At 39.7% G+C, this 26,715-nt stretch overlaps 1 protein-coding gene and 1 long non-coding RNA gene across 13 annotated transcripts in view; one reads left to right on the top strand and one right to left on the bottom strand.

The window, feature by feature from the left end:
- Window positions 1–26,715, top strand: part of LPP (LIM domain containing preferred translocation partner in lipoma) — a 669,323-nt gene that overhangs the window by 625,345 nt on the left and 17,263 nt on the right. For all 9 annotated transcript variants that reach the window (XM_076003023.1, XM_076003032.1, XM_020286688.2 and 6 more), the window contains one exon: window positions 20,720–20,898. In XM_076003023.1, coding sequence (XP_075859138.1) covers window positions 20,720–20,898 — 179 coding nt within the window. The remainder of the gene's footprint in view (window positions 1–20,719; window positions 20,899–26,715) is intronic.
- Window positions 6,739–26,715, bottom strand: part of LOC105860436 (uncharacterized) — a 61,113-nt gene continuing 41,136 nt past the window's right edge. Inside the window, exons 2-5 of one of the 4 annotated variants that reach the window (XR_001149037.3) lie at window positions 25,784–25,941; window positions 24,496–24,660; window positions 7,586–18,604; window positions 6,739–7,016 (exon numbers count right to left, since the gene is read on the bottom strand). This is a non-coding gene — a long non-coding RNA (uncharacterized LOC105860436). Of the gene's footprint in view, window positions 7,017–7,585; window positions 24,661–25,783; window positions 25,942–26,715 lie in introns of all 4 variants that reach the window. The other 3 variants (XR_012919285.1, XR_012919284.1, XR_012919283.1) reach the window with 3 other exon arrangements.

Below are 26,715 nucleotides of genomic sequence, written 5' to 3'. Positions count from 1 at the left end.
CCCTGTCACTGGAAGTTGGGGGTTGAGGGTTGGATAAAAGGTTTGTAAGCGATTACAAATTCAGTGGGCTTAAGGGAAGATTATTGAGTTACAAAAAAATCCACACAACAAAGTGAATTTTCATTTGTAGAAGACACATTATTTATCTAGAGTTTTAGAATGGGCCTCTCTTCAGGTAACTGTTTAGAGTATCTGCGATTTGTTCTCCTTGATGGAAGGTGAGTGAGTGAGAAGCATAACTAAACAGGTCTCAGCAGCTTCTTTCATAAATCTCCTGCGGTGTATATGCTGTGTACCCTTGACAAGGAGAACACTGTTAATGGAGACTGTACGTTCTGTAACTCCCAGCACAGACATGGGAATTGGGAGCACTTAGGTCTGTTGTTTCTTCCAAAGACTGACTCTGTGACCTTGGGGCAAGTTGGTTCGGAAACAAGGTGAAGGAGATCGTATCTGCCAGGGACTGAGAGCTCACCTGAGAAAGCTGCTGCATGACTACAAAGTGTTTATCATTGTCGCTTAGCTCAGATAAGGACAACACTTATAATTGCTGCCCAGACCTCTAGACTTCCCCTTTGTCTTCTAAGCCTACTTTCCCCTGTGAAGTCTCCTAAACCAGATGAGGATTCACTCTTAACCTCAACAACATTAACTCTTTGCATTCATGCTTTATTTAGTCACTCATTAGTTAAGGAACACGTAGTGTGCACCTACTGTTCTGGCCAGACACTGTGCTAAGTAGAGGATATAAAAGATGAGGAAGTCTTGGTCCAGTCTCAAAAGAACTCAGAATATGGTGGAGACAAACATGTAACACAAAGCTGGAACACAACAGTATAATGCATGCCACCAGAGTATACCTGCAGAAGCTTTATGGGTGGAGAAAGAAGGATTAACCAGTTCTACCTGAAAGGGACTAATTCAGGAAAAGCTTCAGAGAAGGGGGCACATGTGATTGGAGTCTGGAGTCGTTCAGTCAGAGATATAAGTGAGAAGAAGAGTAATACGAGGAGAGGTGCCAAGGAGGACAAAGTGTAGGATATGGTCTGAGAATGGCAAGTAATCTGATTTGGCTGGAATGTAGGGCACGCTAAGTGTAGGTCAAAGTTATGAAAAGTTCTTACCATGCCAAAAATTCGATTTCTCCTCTAGGCATGGGGCATCTGTTTATAGTGTCTAGGCAAGAAAGAGATATGATCCTATCTGTGTTTTAGAAATATGCTCTGGCAGAGTAGCAAAGGTGATCAACTAGAATAGGACAGAGGTCACACATTGGCTGCTCTCAGGCCAGATGACTGCAGGTGTATTTAGTTGGATAGTCAAAAGATTTTTGAGAAATTTTTAAACTAGTTGCAAACATTTAAAATTTGAGAGAATTAAAATAAAAATGTAGGTTTCCAGTTTCTGTTAAAAAGTAGAATTCACAATTTTTGCCTGGCAAGAATTAGCTGTTGCTGAGAAGCATCTCCCACTTTGAGTTGGAGCATGCATTCTGCCATTTGCCTTTCTGGTTCTTGTATTCGAGTGTGAGATTCCTAGGGCAAAGCAAACCTGGTGTCAGAAAGATCACTGATGATGCTGTTGTAGTTGTACTTCAGGAATGATGAGAACCTGAGCTAGAGTGGAAGCCATGAGGATTGAGAGGAGGGCCAGGATGGATTTACTGATTGTTTATATGTGTTGGAGGTGAGTGAGTTGGAGAAGTCTAAGAGGACTCCAGCGTTGTTATTTTGGATAAGTGGGTAGGATTCCCATACAGTCAGAAACCCAGCAAGAGAGAGGGCTTTGTAAAGATGGCAGAATATTCAGTGTGGACCTTTGTAATGCAAGACTTTGAAAAATATGAATAAGATTGTTGAAAGTATATTTATAGGTCAGTAACATAGTTGGTTAGAAAATATCATGCTAAAATAAGAAAGGTTATCATTATGAACCAAGCATTTATAAAATTGTTTTTTAATATCTCTCACACTTTATCATGAACTATCAACAACTAATAAGTTGTTAGGCAAATATCTGTTCTTGAATCCAGGAAAACAAGTAAGGAAATGGGATGTTTGAAATCCCTAGGGTGGGCTTAAATGATAGTAGACAATTGGAAAAGTAAAAACAGGCCTTCCTTAGTTGGGTCGATGTGAAATAAATGGGTAATATTATAATGCAGATTTAAAATAAGTAATAGCTATACTGTGTAGAATTTCTTTACGGAAAACAGTTAATATAAAACATGAAGCATAGACAAGACTAGGATAAGGGAAGTGAGGCTTCTGGGGACCCACATTAAGGAAAGATCCCCTCTTGGGCACTTGCAAGACCCTGACAGTGTGAATCTCCTTACATATTGCTCCCTATGCACATTGCTTGCCTTGGCCTTGACCTGGCCCTGAGTTTTTGCAAAAAAAAAAAGTTGTAAATGTTTATGATCATAAATGATAAAATGTTATGCTCCATCCCATGAAATTCCCTGGATGTAATTACAACAGACAATTGAGATATATGATCTTATCTAATTCATACATATGTACCAACCATGGAGCAATACAGGCAGAACAAGCTCTGGGCTGAGACTTGTGGGAACTGTCAAGGCTTCAAACCTTGTTTCATGTGTCTCCAGGTGGGGCTGAGCTAACTCTGGCTCTATTGATAGGCAATTGCTTGCAAGCTGCTTACACCAGTGCATCACCTGGAATGTGGTTCCTCTCCACAGTGGCTCCCACTGATCCTGCTGCAGCACTCTTACTGACTTTCAGTAAAGTAAGTCAGGTGCTGGAGCAAGGAGGTTGTTTGAAATATTTTTCTCAAACATAGAAAGGCTTTTTAATTAAAGATCACATCTTTATGAGAATTGAAAATCTATGGTATAGTAGAAAGAACATTCTATGCAGGGGTCCTCAGAGTCTTTTCTTTATGAAGCTATTCAGTCATGGAGAAGATGAGACCTGAAATGGATCTTAGGTAGTAGGCATCATGTAATCCAACCTCTTCGATACAAAAATATAAAAACTGAGGCACAGAAAAAGGGGAGCAAAGTGACACATCACAAAGTAAATGTGTTAGTTGGGATTAGGTTCAGCTGGAGTGACAGAAAATAGAAAGTGACAGAAAATAGAAAGTGACAGTGATTAAGCAGGACAATGTTTATTTCCCTCTCACCGGAGGAAATAGACGGTCCGGGACAATGGGACGCAGGAGCAATCTCCTGCTCTCTCCGCTGCCATGGTCAGCACGTGGCTGCCATGAGTGTGGGGGGCGACTGCACCTGTATTCCAGTGGACCAAGGACAGAGGGACCCTTTCTCTCTGAAGACACTTCATTCCGCCTTTGGCCCTTTTGCCAGAACAGAGTCTCAGAGCTGCAAGGAAGGCTGGGAAATGTGTTTATTCCAGGCAGCCATGTATTTACTTAGCTATAGTTTGGAGGTTCTAAAGAGAAAGCAAATGGGAACAATTATCAAGGCCTACCACAGCAAATCGGCAACATTTGTAAGACTAGTTTTCCTATTTCCTGATTAGTAACAGGCGTCCTCAAACTACGGCCCGCGGGCCACATGCAGGTGTTTTTTGCCTGTTTGTTTTTTTACTTCAAAATAAGATATGTGCCGTGTGCATAGGAATTTGTTCATAGTTTTTTATTAAAACTATAGTCCAGCCCTCCAATAGTCTGAGGGACAGTGAACTGGCCCCCTGTTTAAAAAGTTTGAGGACCCCTGCGTAGAATGTTCTTTCTACTATACCATAGATTTTCAGTTCTCATAAAGATGTGATCTTTAATTAAAAAGCCTAAAAGAATACTTTGAATATGAATAGATTTATCATTTTATATGTCCAAACTAGATGGAATATTTCCCCTTTGCTGAAGAAATGTTTGTTTTTATTAATCCCTAGATCATGTAGATAGGAGTCAGGCAGACCTAAGTTTAATTCCTGTCTACCAACTTATGACTTTGAGTCCATGTGAATCAAAAATCTATGCTTCGGTCTCTTCATCTCTAAAATAGTGATAACAGTATAGAGGTAATAGATTTGGGTAATAAATAAATAATATTTTTTTAAAAATAAAATAGTGACAATATCTTCATCTTGGGGTTATTTTAAGCATTAAATGGGACAATGTTCATGAATGAGCCTAGCTCAATGCTTAGTACTGGATAAGTAGCAAGTGTTGCAAATATCAGTTCCTTTCTCCTTTCCCCTCACTTTCTTAGGCAGCCCTTACATCCTCCAACCCTAAGACAACTGAAGTTTCTCATATGGTAATTGAAAGGAATCTAAATCTTTGACAAAATTACTTTCCACATATTCATAGTAGACCTGTCAAGATACATAGTCTGTTAATCTTGAAAGATCAGGAGGCTCTGACATAAGCAGAAAACTTTTTTAAGGTTATAGATGCCTGAGCCTCAAATCCAGGAATACTAGTGAAATAGGTCTAGAGGGTCATTAGTTTTTGAATGAAATCTTTAGTTTTGATATGCTGTTGTGTTGTAGCCAGATCAATATTGGGATAGAATGGAGTAGAGAAAAATGGAGAAGCTGAGAGGCTAATCGGAGGCTATTGCGATTATTTAAGTGAGAGATGATAGAATAATATGGTAGAGTAATAGATGCACTTAATGTAATCAATGGGAAAAATTCACAGGACTTCGTACATGATGAGATGTAGGAGAAGGAAAGTTGATAAATCTTTCAACAGTAGCAAAACTGTAGCTTTTGAAGTTTATCAGACCTAAATTTACTGCTTTGAGGTGAAGGATGGAAGGAATTATAATATGTAAAATATCATTGTTAATATCTGAAAAATTCTCAAATGTCTGGAACAATGAGCCAAATCTAATAAGATAAAATTTAAGAGGAATAAGTCCTATTCTTAGCTTTAAAAATTAACCATATAAGTACATGATATGAGTGTCATTTAACTTGATACCTATTTATGTTATTTAAAAAGCAAGAAAGCCAAAAAAGATTTATGGGGAGACAATTTGACCACAAAAATAATAATATAGAACCAGAGGAAAGTAAATACAATCTTGGACTGCACTCAAATAAAGAGCAACGTACAGAACAGGGGAAGCTGTAGTGCCTGGAGTGCTGGGTTTGGTTTTGGAGCCCACATGTCCAGGCAACCCAGACAAACTAGAACTTGTGCAGAGGAGGATGGTCGGGAAAATGAGATGACAAAAATATCTCATGAGGAATCCAGGCATTTATCCCAATAAAGAGGAGACTAAGGAAAGGCAGTATTTTCAATGTTATTTAGGGCTGTAATGTAGAAAAGGCAACAGATCTATGCATAGAGGGCAGAAGTTAGGGCTAATGGGGCAAGAAAGTATTTACATTGAAATAAGAATGCCCTAATACCTAGACCTACCAGTAGAATGGACACCTTCCAAGAGAGTCTGCTACAAGCAGTTTCAGGGCTGGGCAAGCACTCACTGACTGGGGATGTTATAGAGAGAATTTATGGATCTGATTGACTAGGGTAGATAACTCCTAAGGTTCTCCTCATGCTAACATCACTCCATGATTCTATGTGAAATTCTAGATCCTCAATTTCTTTGACTATACCATTAGAGAAATAATTTCTCCTTATTAATTGAGAGCCCCCCCCCCCCACACACACACATACACACACAAAAGAATAGTATGGGATACTCTTGAAGAAAATGAATTCTATACACATATTCCTGTACCAATGTATTCTCATACTAATACAGGAATAAACAATAGCTTATATAATTTGAAAATCTCATTGCCATTTGTATAGACAAGGAAGGTCTATTTTATACTCTGATTTGGCCAATATGGCTAGCATTTGAATGTACCTAACTAGCTTCATGAAGTTACAGTACATTAATTTTAAGTGGATATGTCCAAAATTTAATATTCATTCATTCAAGTATTCAAAAAACAACCTCTATTGTATTTTATGTACCATCTTCACTGCTAGAAATATAAAAAAAAAATGTTTTTTTTTAATTCTCATCTTTGAAGAGCTCAGGATCAAATATGAAAACTGTGCTTTTGTTTCAATTACTATAGCTACATACCCAATCACTCCAAAACTTAGTGGCTGAAAAGAGCAATCATCATTTATTATCTCTCACAGTACAGTGGGTCAGAAATTTGATAGCATCTAAAATGGACAGTTCTAGCTTGAGATCTTTTTAAGTGGTTTCTGGGCTGAGGCAAAGGTTTCTTCTCCTATAGCTAGCCCAAGAATTTTCAAACAGCTGGTCTGGAACAACTGGGGCTCTTCAAGCCTTTCCCTCTGTCTACATGAGGTCTGTAGCATGGTAGCTCTGGGATAACCCAACTTCTTATATGGCAATTGCAGTGGTTTGATTGTGTATTTCAAAGTTCATGTGTTGGAAACTCAATTTCCAATGCAACAGTGTTGGGAGGTGGGCCTAATAAGAGGTGATTAGGTCCTGAGGGTTCTACCCTCATAAATGGATTAGTGTTATTAGCATGTGTGTGGGTTAGTTATCTTAAGAGTGAGTTGTTATAGAAAAAAAAAAAGTTCAAATCCCTCTTGCTCTCTCACTCTCACCTTCTGTTTCCCTTCTGTCTTCAGCCATGAGATAATGTAGCACCGAAGGCCCTCACCAGATGCTGACATTATGCTCTTGAACTGCCCAGCCTCCAGAACCAAGAGCCAAATAAAGTTCTATTGTTTATAAATTACTTGTCCTGTGGTATTCTCTTATAGCAGCACAAAACAGACTTAAGACAGCATCTCAGGGCTCCAAAAATCTGTATTTCAAGAGAAATGCAATATTACATTTTATGGGTAGCATCAGGAGTCATCATGCAGCATCACTGCTACAGCCTTCCATTGTCCAGGCAGTCACAGAAATCTCCCAGGACTTCACGTCTCACTGGTGGACTATTAGTGTCACATTGTGGGATGGGATACATTTTGGTGTGGCCATCTTTGGAAATTACAGTTTGCCATAGAATATGATCAGATAACACTATTACATGCAGGTCGCTGCTATAAAGAAGGTATGAACAGTGCTGTGAAAGAAAAAAAGAGGAGGAAAATGACTAATAAAGGAGGTAACATTCACACATCCTGGGCCCTAAAAGTTGAGGCTTTTAACTTGTTCAGAAAAAATGTTCAAGGCAGAGTTGGAAGTGGATGGAAGGACATGCAAGAACAAGGAGCATAAAGTGTTAAAAAGCTTGGGTTGATTGGAATGAAGACTGAGTTTGGGGGATAGATAATGGGATAGGCACCTGGAAAGAGTAGGTAGGAAAATGTCTCCAAGGGCCTTGATCATCAAGTTAAAACATTTGGCCCTGGGAAGCAGTGACTGTCTTTAGAGCACAGGAATGTAGAATGATCCTCTTCAGTAATCTCTTTCATCTACATTCGTTTCTGCTTTGATAGTAAACATATCATCTCTGTTAAAGTTTACTTCCTAGCTTAAACTGAACACAGACTCCAAACCATTGAATCTCTTGCATTTTTTTTACCCACCACAAACAACTCTAGGATGGCATGCATTTGAACAAACCAAAAGTGATTTCACTTTTCTAATTTTCAGAGCTTTTTGGCTTAATGCAGAGTGAGAAATTCATACCTTTTTCAAGCAGTGTGGGTTCTTTTTTCCAATTTCTCTCATCCATCTGGTTCTCTGGAGGTCTTGGAATCCAGGAACGTGTTAGTTCACTGTGCTATAATCCAAAAAAGACTGCTAAACTGTGAAAGCAAATTTGCATTCCAGAAACACTGAGTTAGTCCACCACCCTTTTGCAGCAGCAAGAAGAAAACATCTGTATATTCTATCTCCTTTGTCTTTCAGCAGTTATAGAATAGAAAACCCTGTACTCCCTGTCTGCTTTTCATACCTAGTTAATCTAAATCACTTTTGGCAGGGTGGGGGAGGAACCAAAACATGGAATTATTTTATTTCTAGTGTTGAGAAATATTATAGCCAAGATACGATTTAAGAGAAACAAATCACTTCATCAGCTTCTCCATGAAGTTCCCTTCTGGTGAATGGGTTCTGGAGCTGGGCATTTGACATACACATCAGCAGTGCTTTGTTCAGAAAGAAAGCACAGTTGCAGCCATGATGTTGGCATGTCTTTATGGCCTCTCTAAGCTATGGTGCTGTCTTTTGTCTTCCATTGGCAGAAATATAATCAGAAGGCCTTGTTCTCAACGGAAGCCAAATGATTGCCAAATCTGCTCAACTGATCTCTGGAGAATCAGAGTTAGCCAACGGCCCTTAGGCTGTTCTCTTTGCCACTCCCAGGAGGTGGAGACTTAAAGTTTCCCCCTTCTTTTGAAAGAGGATCAAGTTTGGTTCCACTAAGCTTTTCTGTCATCCCCAGGAATACAAGGAGAGAGACCTTCCCTGACCCTGGTTGCTGGCTCAGACCACCTGTGGTTTGCTATAATTTAGGAAGTCATTGTAATTCATAGAGCCAGGTAGAAAATAAACATCTTGGCAGGGCTGAGTTTCAGGCCGGTCTGAAGGGAACCAACGCATGAGTAGAATGATATTGGGAACATTTCTAGTCTCTGCTTGCAGTTCTTGTTTCTAATAGATGATTCATAATGGTATAATTCTGATTTGGAATGTGCAGGCAGGCAGTCATTATTATGTATACACGTCGCTGAAAACATCATCGCTTGGGCACAGGTTTTAGATTTCCCCTGGATGGGTCAGTTACCCATGGTAGACAAATACTGTAGGTAAAAAGAGCATGGTCCTACTTACTATGTTGTGTGATTAACTTCAGATTGTTTATATTCCTAGGGAAATTTGTAGCACTAATTATTTTTTGAGACATACACTCTTGCCGAGATAGAATAAAAGAACCTAAGAGTTGAAAGAGACCGTAGGTTATTTCATGCCATTTATATTTTTATTCTACAGTACTTATTGATTGCCTGTTATGTCTCGAACACTGCTCCATCCAGAGAATGTGAACAGACTAGTGCAGAGATAATAAGTATGGCAGCAACAAAATAAATGAGGTGATTTCAGATAGTGATAAAGACTATCAAGAAAGTAACAGGGTAATGAGATAGAGTCTGGCTCAAGAGAGGGGACTGCTTACAGGGTGGTGACAGAAGGCCATCTGAGCATGGGGTTGAAAGTGTGGGTACATCTAGGGACTAGATGCTGTTGGATGAATCTTTAAAGTATTTGCAAATGATCATTCATTCATTTAATTAATAAAATATTTATTGAGCTCCTCTGCATGCCAGGCATTGTTCTCAAAACTGGGGATGAAGCTGTGAACAAGACAAAGAACACTGCCCTACTGAAGATTTTTATCAGTCCTCAAATCAGTCAGAGTTTCAAGGGTCCAAGAAGTCAATTAACTTAAATCCTTCATTTTATTATTTTTTTTACTTTAAGTTTTTTTGTATTTACCATACTACCTGAAACTTTATTTTTTTTTATTTTTAGACAGACTCTCACTCTGTTGCCCAACCTAGCCTAGAGTGCAGTGGCATCATCATAGCTCACTGCAACCTCAAACTCCTGGGCTCAAGTGATCCTCGTGCCTCAGCCTCCAGAATAGCTGGGACTAAAGGAGCAAGCCACCACACCTAGTTAATTTTTCTGTTTTTTTTTTTTTTTTAGAGAAAGGGTCTCCTCACTCTTGCTCAGGCTGGTCTTGAACTCCTGGCCTCATGCGGTCCCCCCACCGTGGCCTTGCAAAATGCAAGGATTACAGGCATAAGCCACCAAGTCCACTCTTAAATCCCTAATTTTATTGGTAAAGGAATGTAGGCCCAGTGAAAAAATGCTTTGCATAGGACTCACTGCTGGCCTCTCCTTAGCAAGGCTAGAACACAGCCCTGGGCTTCTGGTTCATTTCTCTTTGTCACCAAATCATACAGGGTCTCCATAAACATCTATTTCAACAATTTTAGTTTCAAGTAGTGCTGGGATTAGTTAGCATTGTGACCCAAAGATAACTTTTTTATTTTCCCATCAAGGACTCTGTGTACTCTAAAGGTAACATAATTGAGGGTTGTCAAGATGGTGATTCACAGGCACAGGCACCAGGGGCTTAGCTGGGCCTTCATTGTAGTTAATTCAAGAAAATGGACCCTGCCAAGTAAATGCAAACTATACAGCATAGACCATAAACTACTCCGTATGCGCCCTAAATGCATGATATGTAACTGCTCCATCACTTAATAGGTCTTCTAGGTATGTAAATTAAAACATATATATATTAAAAAAGAAAAATACTCTTGAAAACAAAACAACAAGGAGGAAAGAAAAAAATCTGTATTTTCTTAAATTCAATATCAAACAATCGTGGGTACCTGTGTGTGTGACTGTCAACTTTTCTCCAATAGTAAGAGTAATGGAAAATAGGTTCAGTTGGTTAGTCAGAGACTGATGAACCAAGACTTTAGGGTCAGTCCTTACTTGGAGTAATTCTTCCCAGAGAAAAGAGCTTTATAACAATATCTTTACATCTCTTTACATTCTTAGAGAGTGCTTCTCACATTTCTTATCTCATTTAATTCTCACATTTCTGAGAGGTAGGTAGGGCAGAATATTTAGTATCTCATTCTGTAGATGAGAAAATTGACAGTCAAATAGTTTACAAAATTTTGTTCAAGGTGCTGTAAAATTCCAGCTAATCTGAAAAGTGACTGCCTTCGTGAAACTGGTCTGAGTGTCTATTAATAACCTCTGTTTACAGGTTGCTGTTAGCAGGAGTCGTAGAAGCTGGACCTAAGATATCATAATGTGAGGCTTTGGCTAAGATTAGCTCCTCTGAATTCTTTGCCAGGGGGACGCTATATTTATCAGTGTGCAATAATCTTATTTTGATGTGGCAAAAACCCAAGTAATGTAATACACTCATCCTAATGATTTTTCATTGGCAATGTAAATAATTGTGTTAATTGTGTCATATTCTTATTAACAAAGGTCAGTACACCAAAGAGAAGTTTTGGCACTCTACAAAGGACCTAGTGAGGGGCTGAGAAAAGAGTACTGCATGGAAACCATGTAATCTGGGTCCTGAACTCAGTTCTTTCACAAAATAGTATGCAATAGCAGGCAAATCAACTTCCCTGAATGCAGTGTCCTAGTATATAAGGTGAGGATTGGACAAGATGGTTTAAGAAATTTTTTCAAGCTCTATGAAACTATGTATTTATGAGAGGCTATGGGACAGCAGCATGCTAAAGATTAATAACTACATTCAGCGTAATTGCCATTATATGGAATGAGATAGATTATCTGAGAAACTTAATTGCAAAACAGTGTAAAATAGAAGAAAGAGCCTCTTTGTCTCTGGACTTAGAAAACACAGGTTCAAATCCTGACCACTTTATAGTCACATGGCATATAGTGGGGATAAGAATTCCACCATTCTACGTACTACCGGATTGTTAGAGCTTAAATGAGGTCCTTAAATGAGGTCCTGTTTGTGTACACTTAGTAAACTTTTAGTATTTTACCAAGTCAAGGTGTTAGGTTTTGTTTTTGGTGCACAAAGAAACGTAAATTACTTTTATTAAGAACTAAGAAGTTTATGGACTTGAGATATAATAAGGTTTACACAGACGAGAACAGCTTTTTCACAAAACTCTCAGGAAAGCAGGGGAAGTCACTTAGGAATCCAGAAGGCATTTTATGTTATGACATTATCCAGTTATCCCAGACTACTATGTACAGAATTCCTTAGATAATCCATTTAAGGAAAAATATAAAATATAGGAGAATTGATTTCTCCTATATAAAATATAGGAGAAAGGAAAAAATTCTATAGAAATGTAGTGCTTAAATATAGTAATTTAATTAAATGATTAAGGGGTGCCAAGTTAATTGAATATATGTCCTAGCTTCTTACAATATGTATAGCGGAATTATATAAAACTCACAGTTCTTATGTAGCCAGGCACTGGATACTTGGTTTCATATATGTGAACTCATTTAATCCTCACAACATTTCCATCTCATTTAGTAGATAAGGAAACCAAAGGCAGAGAGGTCAAGACAATTGCCTAGACTTTTGAACCTAGGTCACTTTTAAATAGTTTATCATTGATTCTCTTGTTGTATATGGCAGACCTTCTGCTCTGATTCCTAAGTTAATAAGTCCTAACATGACTATACCTTGAAAATGTTGTGAAGGCAAACCTATGATTTGATTTGGCTTGGAAGGAAAGGAATTCTATTCTTTCTTCCTCCTCAGGATAGTGCAAAGGAGTTCTCTAATACGTTAATTTTGCCCCTGACATGAAGGTGTGACATACAGTCATCAAATCTTACTCCCCTTTCTTTTCCTTACCCCACATTTCCTAAAGGTCATAAAGCATTCAGGAGAAGTGCTTTGGAAGACTCAGCATGACACACAGGTTACACATTTTAAGGTGAAACTTCACCTCTCTAGGCATTAAGATCTAGTTAAAGTAAATGTCCTATAATCAAGATTTTCTTTTCTGATTTACTAAAGCTTAGATCACAATCCCAACCATGGTGCTTAAGAATAAATAACAGGGCATAATTTAGTTTGTAAGGCATGTAATTTATGGGCCAGGCGCTTTGGCTTATACCTGTAATCCTAGCACTTTAGGAGGCTGAGGTGGGAGGATCACTTGAGGCCAGGAGTTTGAGACCATCCTAGGCAACATACAGAGTTCCTGTCTCTACAAAAATAAAAAAAATTAGCCAGCCGTGGTGGCTCACATCTATAGTCTCAGCTACTCCGTAGGCTGAGCTAGGAGAATTGCTTGAGCCCAGGACTTTAAAGTTGCAGTGAGCACTCAAGCCAGGGTGACAGAGCAGACCCTGCCTCCAAAAATGAAAAAAAAAAATGTAATTCATGGCTCATGAAAAAAATTGAATAAAATGGCCTAATTGCCCTGAATTGTTTTGTCGTTTCTGTTGGCTTTTTATTTCTTTGGTTTTAGGGCATATTTCTTAATTTTAAAGCCAGTTTATTATATTCCAAATATAAACCGAATTTTTTTTTTTTCCAAATTCTATACTAATAGTAATACGCACGTCTTGTTTGTGCTGCTTTGACACATGTGCTCCTCTGGCAGTGTTGAGTTCCCCTTCACTAGTGCTGCCCGAGACACAGACTCTGTTACAGTATTCCTCCTGTGAACTGAATTTTGTTTCAGTGCCGGCTTAGCTGAGACTCCTCTCAAAGAGGATTAGATAATGAAGAACTCTTGTTATATTGCAACATTAATTCCAAAAAAATGTTAAAATAAGGTTTTTTTAAGCGCCAGCTCAAATCCCACCTAGAATAGATTCCTAGAGTCATTAACCAGCACTACCCTGCCCACTCTCTCACCATTCATAAGTAATTACTCTCTTCTCTTTGTTCCCATCATACATTACTCATGTCTCATTAATAGCAATTTGTTGTACCCTTTCACTTGAATCAGTTATTTATAGATGTGTCTACCTCTCCCCCTACATTGGGAACCTTTGAGGACAATGATGGCATCTTTGTCTTCTCTCTTCCTCTGTACCTGCATAGCTGTTAAACACTTTGATTCACTCTCAGCTTTCTACAATACTAGTGTAAGTGAGGAGGCAGCTCTTATTTCCCATCAGAGAAGCATATGAAAAGTTTGTTTAAAGGGAATTTGTAAGAAAGCTGTGGTAATATAGGCACTAACTGCAAAAGGTTGTGTTCAAAAAGATTGGCAGAAGTCAACAAAAAAATTAAAGTTCTTTTACTGCATTTTCAGTTATGAGTTTTGTGGCTGTCCTTGTGGAGGGCAGGCATGACATCAAAAGAAAATACATTTTAGAGATAGGATGTCATCTAATAAATTGTTTCAAAACTTTTTCTATCAGGAAAAATTAAAGCTTTCATCTGTAAAAGAGAAATTTTGATTCTCATTTAAAAAATCACAGTCATAAGGATGGTATGACAGTAGACTTACAATTATTTTCAGTCTGTTGTGAAGCACATATTAGATACAGGTGCAAATATACATTTAGATTAAGATAGAGATACAGGTAAAGGAAACTTTTCTTGAGAAATGCACACCTCACAAGTAGGCAGAGCTGTTGGAAGCTTTTGCACTTTGAGTTCCTTAGAACTGCTGAAGTAAAATGCTATCTTTAGCTGCAAAGGAAACCCAAAAGTACTACCATCGTGTAGAAGGCCTTCTTGATTAGCATAATCAAGATATAGAATAAGTTTTTATTCCATGATTAAATTAGGTAATATAATTATTTGAGTTCAAATAATGGCACTGGCATTTCAAGAGAGATTTGCTGAGTCATAGCTCTGCTCTCTTTTTACTGTCCCACATTGCTCCTGCTGGGAACCCCTGCACTTGAGCTGTGCTCCCCGACCTTCCAGCATTTTTCACGTCACAGTTCATGTGGAAAATGATGGCATTCATTCCGCACGGTGGAATAGGTGGATGAGGCTTCTCCTGGCCCAACGTGACCACTCAGGGGCTCTGGAAACCTCTGGCCTTCCCCTCTTTTCCTTCCCACATATGGTACACCTGGAATGCACCTGTGGCACACCATGTCTTAGCCTGCCAGTTGAGAAGGTCTGGACTAGAGAATTGTTTTGCATGGTTAAAAAAATATATTTTTATTTTATATAAAATATATACCTGGAGTTTATTAATTCATCTACTAATCAGTATTTGTAAAGCATCACTTTTATGCAAACACACTGTTGTAGATGCCAGAGATCCAACAATGAATTTTCTCTTATCCTGTAGGAGTTTGAGAGAAAAACTGTCTTAATATTTTGTTAACTGAAAAAAATAATGAGGTTTATAATTTGGGAGAGATTTATTTCTTGTTTGCAGCCCCCTGCAGTGACCATTCCGGCAAGCTGGGACACAGGGCCACAAGCCAGGAACATATGCTTCTAGGGAGGGCGAAAGGAAGAGGATTTCACACTAAGTGGGGTGGCTGAATATACATATTAAACAAGCTATAGCAGGAGTCACAAATACTTATAAAAAGAGATCTATGCACCTACACAATGGGGCTTTCTGCCCTTTCATGGGGTCCATGTTTAAAAATGGCCACCTTTTATGTCAAAAAGGTGAAAGAAGGATATGAAAACCCTCTTTGCACACATTCTGTGGACTGTTAAAACAGCTTCATGGTTGGTGATCTTTTATCAGGAAAGAATGCTGGTCTGGCCCTGAGGAACTAAAGCCTGATGGCCATTAGCAAGGGAGGGGTAAAATGATGCGTGCCCCACCTCCCATCATCATGGCTGAGAAATCAGTTTTAAGTTCTCTGGGGTCCCCTTTGCTGAGAGGGGTCCATTCGGTAGCAGGGGGTTAGGATTTTATTTTTAGTCCACAATCTCAATATGTTTCCTCTCTTTATTTATTTGCATATAACTTGAAGGTAATAAGACTGACTGCCTTCTATTTGCAACATTGAGTGTGTCTACTGAAATATAGAATAGGTATGGTGTGATGTAGCAGAGGGATTCTCCATTGGCCAGGAAATTAGGAGACCCGTATTCTAACTCCAAATCTGCCACTAGCTGTGTTCACTATCTGTACTTTAGTTTCTTGAACCTGGTAGTTGCAGGTGAATCACAGTTTTCAAACAGTTCAGTGTGGATCCTCCACGGGCTCCCTCCTTACACACTCTTCATCCAGAAGTGGTTTGGGGCTCTCTTGGGTGTGCTTCCTTGAAAAATTGTTTCTCTGAAAAAATGATTATGTGAAAGGGAAACAAGTAAAGGGAATTGAAAACTCCTGGACTAGAGTAATCTCTAAGGACTTTGCAAGATCTAGTATTTTCAAACTCTCTCTTTTTTTTCCTTTTGATCTTATCTCAACAAGACCAAGACTGTATCTGGAACACGAGATGTCACCTGTTATCTTTCCAAGAGTCTTTCCTGCTTCACAATATTGCTTCTGTACCTAAAAAAGATAAAGATGAATATAAGATCACATTTTAATTTTATAAAATGAAAATTTTAACATTTCTAAATGGCAACAATCACTTTATAGTCTTATGAATCTTCAAATACTTATGTCTCTTGATTTTAAATATTCAGCATTGAGCATGTATATACACCTATGCAATGTGTACCTTATGGTAATACTCTTATTTTATTAATATCTCACTAGTAGTTAATGTTTGTTAGCTGTATGCTTCATTTATATTCAGATGATTCTTACATCTCTTCTGCCTATGAGTTACAAGTTATTTATACAATATCCACAGGTAGAAAAACTGCAACCACATTGTATCTCTGACTTAAAAACAGTTGCATTTGGGAGTTTTATGTACAAAGTTTGTGACTAAATTTTTATTTTCACATAACTTTTTCTTTTTAACCACAATTATATTGCCATCATTACAGAAAAGTATATAAGCTGTGCCTTTTAGCAACTGATTAATCTCTTGCTTTTATCTGCCACTCTTTTCATCTTCTCACTTTAACCATACTTTCATCAGAGTAACTACCTAACACAATTTCTATGAAAAAAAAAATCCTCAAATAGTGCCTGCTGCAAAAAGAATAAAATCTAGATTTTTCACTCAGGTTAGGCCAAAAGGCCTTCCCCAGCTGGCTACCAATTACCTCCTGTGTGTCACAGACTACGTAGGCCTGGACAAGAATGATTACTCTTGTGCGTGCTGTAATATGCTGCCCAGATCTCTGTTCAGGACTGAGGTGCTGACCGTTCATGGCTGAGTCTCTCAGTGATAATTACCCTCAACTAAAAAGAACCTCTCACCCAAGGTCACACCTCCTTCCTGGTGGCAGCCAGTATCTACTGACTGGTACATGCGGGTATACGAAGCCTTATCCTTACGCTTCCAGGAAGGACAACCCTGCAGAGACATCCCAGCTGCAGTGTTCTCCACGGAGCCTTTGTTGTAGGTGCATCCTGGCTCAACCCCTCCCTCTGCCCAGTTACTTCATTCACTTTCTCACAGGTGAACATTGCAGGGATTCTTCTCAGTAACTTCCTGTGTGCAAATCTCTGTTTCAGAATTTGTTTCCTAGGAAAAGCAACCTCAGATGATGGCTTCATGGGGACAGGGAGGAGAGAGCACAGCTTGGTCCTAGGGGCTGGCATAAACCACTAACTCTAGTGCATTGTATTCAGCTTCATAAGGGAAGCATCACACAATCCTATGGGACTGGAAGAAACAACTTATTCTGCTCGGGGTATAACAGAGGGAGAAATAGGAAAGCTTTCTCAGAAGAGGTGACCATTTGAGCTTCGCTTTGATGAATGGATGAGTAGACATTCTATACACAGAGTAGGGAGTGATGTACTCTGGGCTTGTAAAAGAATGTTGCTTGTTGAAGATGTCACAGAAATCTCAGTGTGGCAGCTAGAAGGCAGAGTGCACGGTGGGGGGTGAGGACAGTGGTGGAGTTGGGTCAGGAGTCAGGCCACAAAACAAAGCACTCTCCTGGTCTTGAAGGGTTTCAAGCTGGAGTGTGCTCTTTCTTCCTCACTCCCCATCCATCAAACATGGAAACCCTATTAAACATACAAAATGTGATTCACATAGACGTATTTGGGAACATTCCTCTTTTACTTATATGCTTGAAGACTTTCTGTTTTCTTCAAAACTATTTTATCAGGCATTTCATTTTAATCTACTTCAGGAAAGCCTAATATTTATAAGAAGAGTGCTTATTTTTGTATGGCTTTAAAATAATCATAAGATTCCACAAAAATCTGCCTCTACAATACGTGAAATTCTATCGTTAGCAATTTCTGGAATTATAAGTGGGAAGACATAGTAAAGGTAATATAGTCCAGATTTCTAACTGATGAACCCCTCTTTCAAAACTCTGATAATGGATTATCTTTCTGATAATGGAAATAGACAATCTTTCCTATTGTTGATATAACACAGAGTAATAAAATCACATAGTTTGAATTGTCATTTTACAGGTGTGAAAACTGAGGCCTAGAAATAAGAAATTATTGACCCAAGGTCATACAGTAGATATTGATAACACCAGAAAGATAATTCATATTTTTCATCTAACAACTTTTCCTCTCCATGCCTACATAATGAATCCCTCAGATCCCTCTCTGAATTACTGGGAGTCAGGAAATTGGGGTATCAATTCCACCTCTGCCCCTCATGAGCTTCAGGACTCAGGTCCAACCACTCAGTTCTCCAGATCTATGTGTGCACCTGTGCAATGAGAGCCTGGATTAGAGGGACTTCCAGCACCCTCCTCCCTGACACTGTGAGTTTCTCTCCTTTCTCTAAGAGCAGGTGTGCCCAAGGGGACAAGTGGGCCAGCTGGGGACAGGAAAGGGAGTTGGCTAGTGAGGGCTAATGTGTCCTCCTCCATCATTTGCTAGCCCAGGATGCCAGTTAACTGCATTCTCAGAACCCTTATTTTCTGATATGGGTGCATTTTGCAATAGGCTGATTTGAGACATATTTTACACTTTTTTCCACGGTAGCCGAAATGTTTTGATTACCTCTCATTTGAATAGAACTTCTATAGACCATAAAGTCTTTCCATAACAACTGACTAAACCTTATATGTTGCTGCTAGTTTTTAGTAAATGAGCTGAATCTTGTAGCCAAGCCTCAGTGCAAACAAAAACATTTTCTGGTCAGGCATTTTCTGGTTGTTCAACTCCATTACAGGGCTGGCTTTAAAAAAAAAAAAAAAGAGTTAAAACCACACAAGAGCAAAACACAAGCTTTGGGAAGACAATTTCCAGCCACATTAGCTCAGATCATCAGGGTAGAAAAGAAGCAGGCCCTCATTCTCCAGACCATCGTCATCTCCAGACTCTCAGCCTATGCTCTTCTGCTATTTTAACTTCACCACTTCAAAATGGGGGAAAAAAATAGGTTAATAGTTTCCATGAGTTTAGACTGTGACCAGAGGCATACTAAGCAATTTCAGAAGCTCAGGCAACCACAGCTTTGAGGAAAGGATGATGATGGATTTACCAATACATCTTGGGATGGATTCCAGAGTTAAGGGAGTCAGGCCAACACTGTGCTGCCAGGGTGGGATGTAAACAATATTCCTTCATTCATTCTTTTTGCACACATTCATCCCAGGCTTATTTTTATTCCAGACAGTATACAGGGTGCAGTATGGGACAGAGGAAATAAATTCTTAAGGCACAGTTCTTCCCCTTAATGAAATTACAGTCTAGTAAAGGAAACGGACATATGCACAAATAATTTTAATAAAATACACACTGTAAGTATTGCAAGCAAAGTAAATATAGCATTCAGTAATGGGAGACAAAGAAACAGTTAATTCCACATGGGGCCATCAAGGAAGGCTTCACTGGGGAATTGCCTTGTGGTCTGTACCTTGAAAGGTCGGTCAAAATACCAAATTGCAATACATTTAGGCATCAGCCAAGGCAAAGAATTAGGAAAGTGTTTTGTAGGCCTGAAGAAGAGTGAGAAATCTAGGATATTAGAAGCTAAGCCTAGAAAGGAGGGTTGGATACCATATAAGGAATTAGCTCTTTTTATATTATGGAGGAACCATTAAGTTTTTGATATCAGGAAAGGTACTCAGTCACATCTGTGTTTTGGAAAGTACATCAGAAGTCATTTTGGGACAAGGGGAGTATTAAAAGAGAAGAGATGCAAACAAGGAAGCCAATTCAGAGGCCATTGCTATAGGTCAGACATGAGGACACTAGTTACCTACATGCAGGCACTTCTTTCTTCATAGCCCTTCAGAGATACTCCTGGCAAGAGGGCAGTTACTTCTTAATTTCCACATTCCATTCAGTTCTGCATCTTTCTAATGAGATCCACACTCCAGGTTTATGCCTGATTGTAAACTCAGCGAGTCAGTTCAGATATCTCAACTGCAATATAGCGTTTCACATGTAAAACATGGTGGTTTGGTAAGAGTGTGGGATTCTATGGAAGGGTTAACAGCCAATCTTTCAAATTTCTGACTCACTAAAAATGGTCTTTCTTTTAGGCGGTGGTCTGTATTTTTAAAGCTCAGCATATTTTGAAAGCCAGATAAATTGGCTTTCTTAATTCACTTTTCAAAACCAGATCCCTTCTAGGTTCAACATTTCTATCAAGAGTTTACAAACCCTCAACTTGGAAATGGTGTTCGAATCAAGGTTTTAAAGGGTCAGAAGCCTCGTTGATTATGCCGAGCTATGATTGGGGTTCTGCAGCTAGCATGCTGCCTCGGTCATCAGACCACTCTCTAAAAGTTAGGGGCCTTGGTGACCCCACTAGGTCTTTGATGATGAATCAAGTTTTAGAAATAATAGTGAAGTATCTTCCAATTAGAGAACCTGGGTAGTATAGTTCAGGAGTCAACAAACTAAAACCATGGGCCAAATCCTGCCCATTGCCTGTTTTTGTAAATAAAGTTTTACTGGATACCCATTTGTTTACATGCTGTCTCTGGCTGCCTTCGAGTTCCAACAACAATATTGAGTTGTTACAACAAAGCCAGAAATATTTACCATATGGGCCTTTGCAGAAAAGTTTGCCATCACCCCTGCTATAGGAAACAAGGGAAGGAACAAGGGGAGCTGTTGGAAAAGATGCGTTGTAAATCCTGGATTGTCCATCTACTACCTGGGTGATCTTAGAAAAGCTACTTGACCCATCGACTTGTGTTTCCTTCTCTCTATAATGCAGAGTACACTCTGCCTTCCTCTGAGTACCATGATGAGCACACGAGCCAATGTGTTTTGTAAAAATGCTTGTCACGCAGCATGGAGCCTCTCAGCCTGACGTTGTTATTCTTTCCTTCCTCAGAATACTCTGGAGCGATGCAATGTGTGTTCCAAGCCCATCATGGAGCGGATTCTCCGAGCCACTGGGAAGGCCTATCACCCTCACTGCTTCACCTGTGTGATGTGCCACCGCAGCCTGGATGGGATCCCGTTCACTGTGGATGCTGGTGGCCTCATTCACTGCATTGAGGACTTCCACAAGTAGGCAGCCCCCTCTCCTTCCTCCAGCCTGCCAGTCCTCTCGGAGGTTGTTCTCATCCCCTGGCACTGGGGCCGTACATTCTTCTCTCTCAGGGTTATAGAATCTCAGGATTTAGTGGGACCTTTAAAAAGCAACTTTATCCCATCATCCAAACACAGACATTAACATCAGGTGGTCATCCCACCCAATCTCTGCTTCCCTGGGGCTTGTCCATTGCATCTTTGGGTGGCTCCAGTTATGACAAAGTTGACTCAACTGTAGAGTATTATATTAGAAAGAGCCAGGATCCTGGCCTAACCCAGAACAAGATATGTGACATTTGGCAAATGGCTCAACTTTTCTGAGCTCTTCACTTTAGTCATTCAAAAACCCTGTCCTAAAGTTCTCTCAGCTGTGACAACTCAGGGTTCTCTCCAAAGCTAACCTCTGCATTCCTGCCGCTCTGCATACAGGAGGTCATGGTAGACAGACGCAGAAAACAGTCCAGGCTCTCTTACTAAGGCAAGCCTCACACATATGCCGAGGCAGTCATGCCATTGTCAACACATCCATGTGTTTCCCTAGTCTTTTCTCCCACCCAGGTCTTCTCTTCCTCAGGTGTTTTTCTAATGACAGCATTCATCAATGCAAATTGTGCAATGTTTTGAGGAGGATTAGAAAGTAGAGCCTCAAGATCAAGGCCAGTTATGTCCCCACTTTCTCGTTTCTCTCATTGGTTGGTCCCCCTTTCCTCTGTGACAGGCGGAGCTTCCAAGAAAATATACAGTTTTGTATTTTGCTCATTTTGATAGGTCCAGTTGGTTAATTGGTTGATAACATTTGTTACGTATTTCTAAGAACTGTATGAAAGCTATAGATGTGATTTGTGACCGGTAGGCTCAAAGGTTTTCTGGCTTGTGTTTGTGGGCGGTGGCTTTGAGGACAGCCTCTGAGGCTGTCAAGGAGATGAAGCTCCTGTTGCTCACCCCTGTGGGTACCTGTTCTATGGCCTCCAGATGTATGGTCTTGCGGGTTAATCTTCACCTCTCTGTTGATTGTCAATAACCAGGAAGTACTTGCCACAAGCAGTTTAGGGATATGGGACTCACATTTTAAAAATAAAATTCCTGGCCACTTTCAAACCAGCAAAGAAAGTGAAAACCTCTCTAAAAGACATGAGATTGAATGAATTTTAAAAGACCCAGAAGCAGAAATTTTCAACCTGAATTAGACAAGGAAGCGCTCACTTTTAAAGAGCGGTCACAGCATAAATTGTACTTCACATTATTGATATTTTAACTTGTAATTACACATGAAGAAAAGAAAAAGAAAAAAACCCTGTCTCTATTTAAGGGAAGTGAAAAGATACCAGTGGGAAGTAGGTTCTGTCACTGTTTCTCTCCTTACCCTAATCCAAGAAAGACAGATAGATATAATCAGAGCACACATGTTTCTTTTGCTGGAAAAGACTGATATATTACACCCCTCAATTAAAACAGGAAATCAATTCTGACAAATGTAAGTTTATATCTGTGCCATTTATCTTTCATTTCTAGGAGTGGGGAGCATAATTAGAGATTTGAGACTTGTGACATAAGTGTGCGGGTCTGAAAGCTCCAAAAAAGCATACTTGAGCAACTAAAAGGAAAAAAAAAAATAACCCCCCTGCTACCCCCATCCCTAGTTCAATGCATGTTAAAACATAAAATTATTCTTTAAGAATGATGTCTTCATGATTGGCAGTTATATATGGGGAGAAGCTTCTTGATCTTTTCCCATTTCTCAAAAGAAAATAAGAGAATGTTTTGTAGAACTCATATTTCTGAGCCTTAAAATTACTAGAACACAAAGCAGCTAAAAGGTCCAGCACAGGATGGGTTCTGCAAGGCCAAGGAGTGGGTAGCTAAAAGGATACAGCCTTTTTCTCTACTCGGATTTTTGGGGTTTTGTTTTTGGTCATTCTGAATAGGTCTCCCTTTGTGGGCTTTTAGGAAATCTATTTCACATCAATGCAACTGGCACTTATAAAGAACCCTCTGCGCCAGGCGCAGTGGCTCACGCCTGTAATCCTAACACTCTGGGAGGCCGAGGCGGGCAGATCGCTTAAGGTCAGGAGTTTGAGACCAGCCTGAGCAAGAGCGAGGCCTGTCTCTACTAAAAATAGAAAGAAATTAATTGGCCAAATAAAAATATAGAGAGAGAAAAAATTAGCCAGGCATGGTGGTGCATGCCTGTAGTCCCAGCTACTCAGGAGGCTGAGGCAGAAGGATCGCTTGAGCCCAGGAGTTGGAGGTGGCTGTGAGCTGTGATGATGCCATGGCACTCTAGCCCGGGCAACAGAGTGAGACTCTGTCTAAAAAAAAACAAAAACAAAAAAAAACCCTCTGTGTGCCAGTTACTGTGCTATGTATCGAAGAAGAGAGATACAAGGAGAGAAATTGCACAGATATAGAGAAGTCTCTGTCAGCAAGTAGCTTGCCAGGCGGAGGGCAGAGAAAATGTGCAGACATAAGGCAAAAGGGGCTGAGGGCCATGAGGTTGGCACAGGTAAGGTCTTGGTCACTTGGCTCTGCGATCAGGGTAGGCTTCGTGGAAGGAGAATTTGGAGAGTATTTTTAGTGTGAAACAAGGAGATTCCTGGCAGAGGAAACAAATTAGCCAAAGAGCAAGGGCTCAGAGTAGGACAGGGTTCTTCTATTCCAGGAAGGTTTGCTTTGCTGTAACTAGGGCAGCCTGGGAGTGCAGGTCACCTGAAGTTACAGGAGACCCATGAGAAGGGATTTATCTCACCTGCTTAGTCAGTCTTTTAAACCACTACTTCCCAAACTTTACCGTGCCTACAATTCACTGAGGCATCTTGTTAAACTTCATATTCTAATTCAGGTCTGGGGTAGGGCCTGAGAATTCTGTATTTCTGACAAGCTCTCAGGTGGTCTTAGACTGCACTTGGAGTAACAAGCTTCTGAAATAATATGTTTGAGGCCTCATTAATGGGCCATCCCCTACATCAGCAGTCCCCAACCCTTTTGGCATCAGGGACCCTTTTCATGGAAGACAATTTTTCTGTGGACTGGGGAGGTGGGAGATGGTTTCAGGATGACTCAAACACATTACATTTATTGTGCACTTTATTTCTATTATTATTACATTGTAATATATAATGAAATAAGTATATGACTCACCATAGGTTGGGGATCCCTGCCCTGCACAACCCCCTTTTTCAAAGTTGGTGCACAGCCTCCAGCCTATTGGACGCGAACTCCTTCACAGATGCCATTTCAGACGACTGCTGCAAACTCGGTTCCCTGCAGCCTGACTGTCCCCCGCCCCAACACACACATGCACACTTTCCCACTTCACCTTGATGGCTGTTTTTAAAGACCCAACTCAATTACATTTCCTCGAAGAATACTTCTCTGATCTCAATTCCTCCCTATTCCCATGTTTGAATGTGCATCTCTTTCTCTGTGTTTGTGTTTTATACACTCTTGTAAATCTGCCGTCGATAGCACTCACCGCCGTCTGAACTCCTTCTCAGTCTGTGCTGGAGTCCCTGCTTATTCTTGTATTCCCAGTGCCAGCACAGTGAGAAAGCCCAGAAAAGCGGGTTTACTTACCTAACTCTTTCAGTGTGTTGAGGCTTTATTCCACTATCTGTACTTTCTTATCAGGGATGTTACCCTCATTCGTTTGTTTAATCACCATTCATTTGTTGATTGCCAGAAACGTGCCAGGATACAAGTTGACTAAGGTGATCCCTCTCTGAATGTTGGCTCTCTTGGCTGTAAAGTAGAAACGATAAAAGTATGTCCCCGTAATGTTGCTGTCAGTAGAAAATAACGTCAAGGGTGTAAAGCGCTTATCGGGGCTTGGCACATAATAAGCACTCAATAAATGGTGGTTTTAATCATCAAAAGTGTTTTTATCAAATTTATGAGCATTATTATTGTCCGCTTAGTAAATTAAGCCTTGAAAAAGACCACCTGTGACTTTGAACCCTCCTTGAATTTCTGTCCTAGGAACACCGTGGAGACTGTGGAAGCACCTCTTGTCTCTTCACTTTGCTTTTTCCCATCATGGAAATGAGGCTGATTGGTAGGAAAAAATCATTACTCAGCAAGAATACAGTTTGTCTTTTCAAAAGGGAAGAACCTTGAGATTGAACATAAAGTCCAAGTAATATCTTTTTTAATAGAGAAATATAGCAGATGCTTCCCTTCCTTAAAAATAGCCCAAATTTCTTCTGTACCAGTTATGGTGGTTGTTTCTGGAGTCTCAGAGATAGAGCAAAGTCCTATCCTTTGGAAGCTTATGGTTTAACAGTTCACTGAAACTCCAAACACATGCAAATGATTGTTACCAAAATAAGAAAATTCAATGAAAAAAATTTTATCCCAGAGGAGTAAGTCATTCTACTTGGGCAAATTGGGGAATACTTACCGATACATTGATAAGCAAAACATACTTCTGCACACACAGAGTATGGGGAAACTCTGTGAGAACCATTGATCCCAGAAGCCTGCTTATTTTGCCACTGATGACCCAGATTTAAAAATAATCAGGTGGTCCAAAGCAATTTTTTGCCACTGAATATAAACTTCTTGCATAAAATACCAATTATAGCAACTCTGATTACTGCTGCAGTGGTACCATGATCCTTTTAATTTTTCTTTCATAGCAATCAATTTATCTGCTGCTTAATTCATATTTATTTAGATTGCAGCCATACAGATGCCTTTTGGGTGCTGCCAGGAAAATTAATATGTACATATAGAGTATAATGTATGTAAAAATGCTTTGACAACCATAAAGTACTCTACAAAGTATTAGATTACTATCATTATTTCTTTTTAAGTCTCACTACAAATAGATAAATTTTAACATCATTAATCTTAAAACCATTACCATGAAAAAAACCAAGTGGCAGAGTCTGTTCTTTTTAATCTCTTCATTTCTTATCCATGTCCATTTCAAATCATGTCTCACTTGGCACCTTCACAGTACCACCTCTAATTTCCAGAAGATACAGATGGAGACAGGACCTATATATGTGGCCCATTAATCTGTCATGAGAAAAAAAAAAAGATTAGGGACCATCGATCATATTGAGAAATGCTAAGAAATTAAGAAATATTATAATTCTTTACCAGCAGCCTGAAAAACATATGCAGATGTGTATGTATGTGTTCATATACACCATCTAACAGTGCTAAAATTCTTTAAAGAATAAAGAACTTGATAGCTCTTTTACTTTTCGTTTCTGTTTAACACAACAAAAGCATAGGAAATCCAGACTTGGCCACTATAACTTTGGTGTAATGTGTATTTAAACTCACTAACCTCTGCCCCTTTAAAAAGCTATGTATTTCCTGTCAGTTCCTAGAATTCAAGACACACTTCCAAGAAAGAGGCTCTAAAAAGTGAAAGCAAGGCAACCTCAGAATTTTTGCCTAGGACCTGAAGAATGCACACAAACGCCTAGCAGCAAAAGTCAGAAACTAGTAGGAGTGGGATAGACCTTTGTTCTCCCCTCTGGCCAGCTACACGGAAGCCCTGGGGTTTGTATTCAGAATCTATCCAAAGGTGAAGTCTGTATACCACAGCCCGTGTGATAAAAAGCTCCTAGATGCTTTTTGTTCCTAAGCAGTTCACACACTCACCGTCACCTTGCCAAATAGCACGTTTACCATCTAGAGCAGTGGTCCCCACCCTTTTTGGCACCAGGGACCGGTTTCATGGAAGACAGTTTTTCCACAGATGGGAGGGAGGGGAGATGGGGGAGCTCTGTGTCCTGGTCCCTAACTGACCATGATGGATGGGGAAGAGGAGGGGATGAA

This window comes from Microcebus murinus, chromosome 1 (assembly GCF_040939455.1).
Source record: "Microcebus murinus isolate Inina chromosome 1, M.murinus_Inina_mat1.0, whole genome shotgun sequence".
In the NCBI taxonomy this organism is placed as follows: Eukaryota; Metazoa; Chordata; class Mammalia; order Primates; family Cheirogaleidae; genus Microcebus; species Microcebus murinus.
The sequence above is the reverse complement of the archived record's forward strand: the minus strand, read 5'-3'. Positions and strand labels throughout refer to the sequence as shown.